At 41.2% G+C, this 2500-nt stretch overlaps 1 protein-coding gene across 1 annotated transcript in view; it reads left to right on the top strand.

Annotated features, from left to right (window-relative positions):
• The window catches only part of LOC144513329 (aminoacyl tRNA synthase complex-interacting multifunctional protein 1-like), a 13902-nt gene that overhangs the window by 5002 nt on the left and 6400 nt on the right, over window positions 1-2500 (top strand). The window contains exon 2 of the mRNA XM_078244375.1: window positions 2427-2500. This exon is cut by the window's right edge and continues 21 nt beyond it. Coding sequence (XP_078100501.1) covers window positions 2427-2500 — 74 coding nt within the window. The remainder of the gene's footprint in view (window positions 1-2426) is intronic.

Raw genomic sequence — 2500 nt, 5'->3', positions numbered from 1 at the left:
CTGAAAACAGATCAGATCATAAAGTGATAAATAAGTCACAACATCTGTTGATGCTGAGCACTCACACGCACCAATCGAGGGTTTAAAGGTGCTCTAAGCGACCTTGGGTGACGTCACTTCTTGTTGACGTTTCGAAGTCAACAAAACGGAGGCTAGCTCGCCCCTCCCTCCTCCTCGTCCCGTCCCCTCCCCCTCCCTCCCGTGCTTCCTTAAACAGTAACGAAAGCACACTGTGGAAGTAGGCTACGTGCTAAAGGGCCTCTTTACAGCCGTTTTATTGTTTTTATTTTATTGGTGTATTTGATAGGGACCATGCATATTTATGAACACTGTTGTGTAAAAACACCATGTAAATATGCCAGAATTAGTAAAGGAAACTACGTTTCATCTGCAGTCCCTATAGGCAGGTAACATAGGACTAACATGGAGACAGCCAGCAGTCATACAGCTCATTCACCATACATTAAAAGGTACACACAATGGTGACATATACATTGACAAAACAACAATGATGACAAAGAAACTATTCATCCACCTCTACGCTGCACTCAGTGTAACAGTGAAAGTGTATGGGTGATGAAATGTGTGATAGTTAAACGTGAGTTCATCCCGGTCAGTGTAACGCTCTATGCACAAACAGACATTTGGAAAAACAGAAAAATGGGTTCAAATATCCAATCTTTGCATTTTTTTCCCACCTTGACAATTAAAAAAAATTGGATCTTTAACCAGTTTTTCCAATTTTCTGTTTTTATTCTATTATATTCGTCCTCTACTTCGCGGAATATGCAGGTCATTAACTGCATATGGACCAAAAAAAACTAAAAACTGATAGACTTTGGGGTCAGAGGTGCCTGCAACTGATGGTTTTGAGTGGGGGGGGGGTAGCTAGGTGGTAGATAAGCGTTACACTGACCCATCCCGACCTGTCGCGCGCCAACGGGACAAAGCGGAAACAGGAAGCCTGGACGAGCTCGAGGGCAACTGGACGCCAGGACTCTCAGAGTGACTGCAAGTCTCTCTTGTTAACTCACCGGGTGAAGATGAGCTCTTTTATGGCGAATGAAAGGCTTGATCCCACCAAGTAGCTCATCCAATCGTTGTGCAGACATTCTGAAGTATTAAAAGTGCTTCTCTTCGCCATTGTTTACCTTTTGCTTCTTCTTCTAGTCTGTAGAAATAGTAAAGGTAGCCGTTCCTCAGTTGCGCCACTGAACGCGGGAATAATTTAAACTGACTTAAGTGACCAAGGGGGTAAGCGAGCGTCCACAAAGCGAACCTCCTATGGCGCCATTTTGATGCTACGAAGCCATCACCTCCTGTTAGCATCCCATTGACTCCCATTCATTGTGACGTCACTTTGACAGAGAATAACTTTACATCTGAAGCGTTTAAAGCCTCTATTTGTCCGTTGTTTATTTCTAAAGAAACACGACAATGTATAAAAGGCTCCATTACCTTGTAGCTCACGTTATGGCTCCGTAGCAGACGTTTTTATAACAATAGGCTAACGATTGGGTCATAACCACGAGACTTCCTGTCTCATAGTAGAGGAGTTACCGTATAGTACAGGAGAAGCTCTCAGGCAGTTTGGACTTCCATCAGCTGTTTAAGTGTAATGACTAATGTTAACTATCATTTTAGTGATCAATAATGAGCCTGTGTCTATGTTATCTCCTTACATATACCTACGCTCTCCGTCTCTGCTAGATTGGGAATGATTGAGATTTCTCTTGGCACAGCTACCAGAAGACTTCCAACTTTCAGACAGGTTGCTCACGTCACATCTACGTCTTCAAGCTCAGTTGGAGGCTGCTCAGTAACGCTCAGCCATCACCGGGAAAGAGCTTCTAATGTCCTTCACTGGTCTTGGCTGAGACATGAGTTTAGGTCCGGGCAGAAGTAACTGGAAAAGTTAAAGATAATAAGAAAAGAAATGACAAAAACGTACCAAAAAACAAAACAAAAAAACGCCCCAACATTTTAACAAAACGACATGTTAAAATAAGCGACAAAAAGTATAAAAAAAACAACTTTTTGTCGATTATTTTAACATTTTTGTTAGCCCTAACCCTTTAAAAAATAAAAAGTGCACCAAAAAAAAGTATTAAAAAAACGCCCAAAAAAATGTGAACAAAACAACAAAAGTTAAAAAAAAAGAAGAAATATTTTAAAGGAAGCGACAAAAAGTAATAATAAAAATAAATAAATAACTAAAATATATTTTTTTTAAAAAGACAAAAACTGCTGAAATCTTGCCTAAGGCTCCAGATTGCTTGGGGACTTGACTTAAACGTCTACGTAACACGTAATCTTGGTTACATCACATACACTTGTGCACCACAGACTCGACAGTGTCGTCTTTAATTCCAACTTTCTGTTTTCTGTTTCCCTCCGTTCTCACCGTCCGTTTGTCCGTCTCTCAGCCTGGAAGCCGCTATCAAAAAGCTGGATCCAGAAGATGGCGATCACATCTTAGAGTACATCCAGACGCACGCCA

This window comes from Sander vitreus, unplaced genomic scaffold (assembly GCF_031162955.1).
Source record: "Sander vitreus isolate 19-12246 unplaced genomic scaffold, sanVit1 ctg215_0, whole genome shotgun sequence".
In the NCBI taxonomy this organism is placed as follows: Eukaryota; Metazoa; Chordata; class Actinopteri; order Perciformes; family Percidae; genus Sander; species Sander vitreus.
This window is presented reverse-complemented; position numbering and strand designations above follow the sequence as displayed.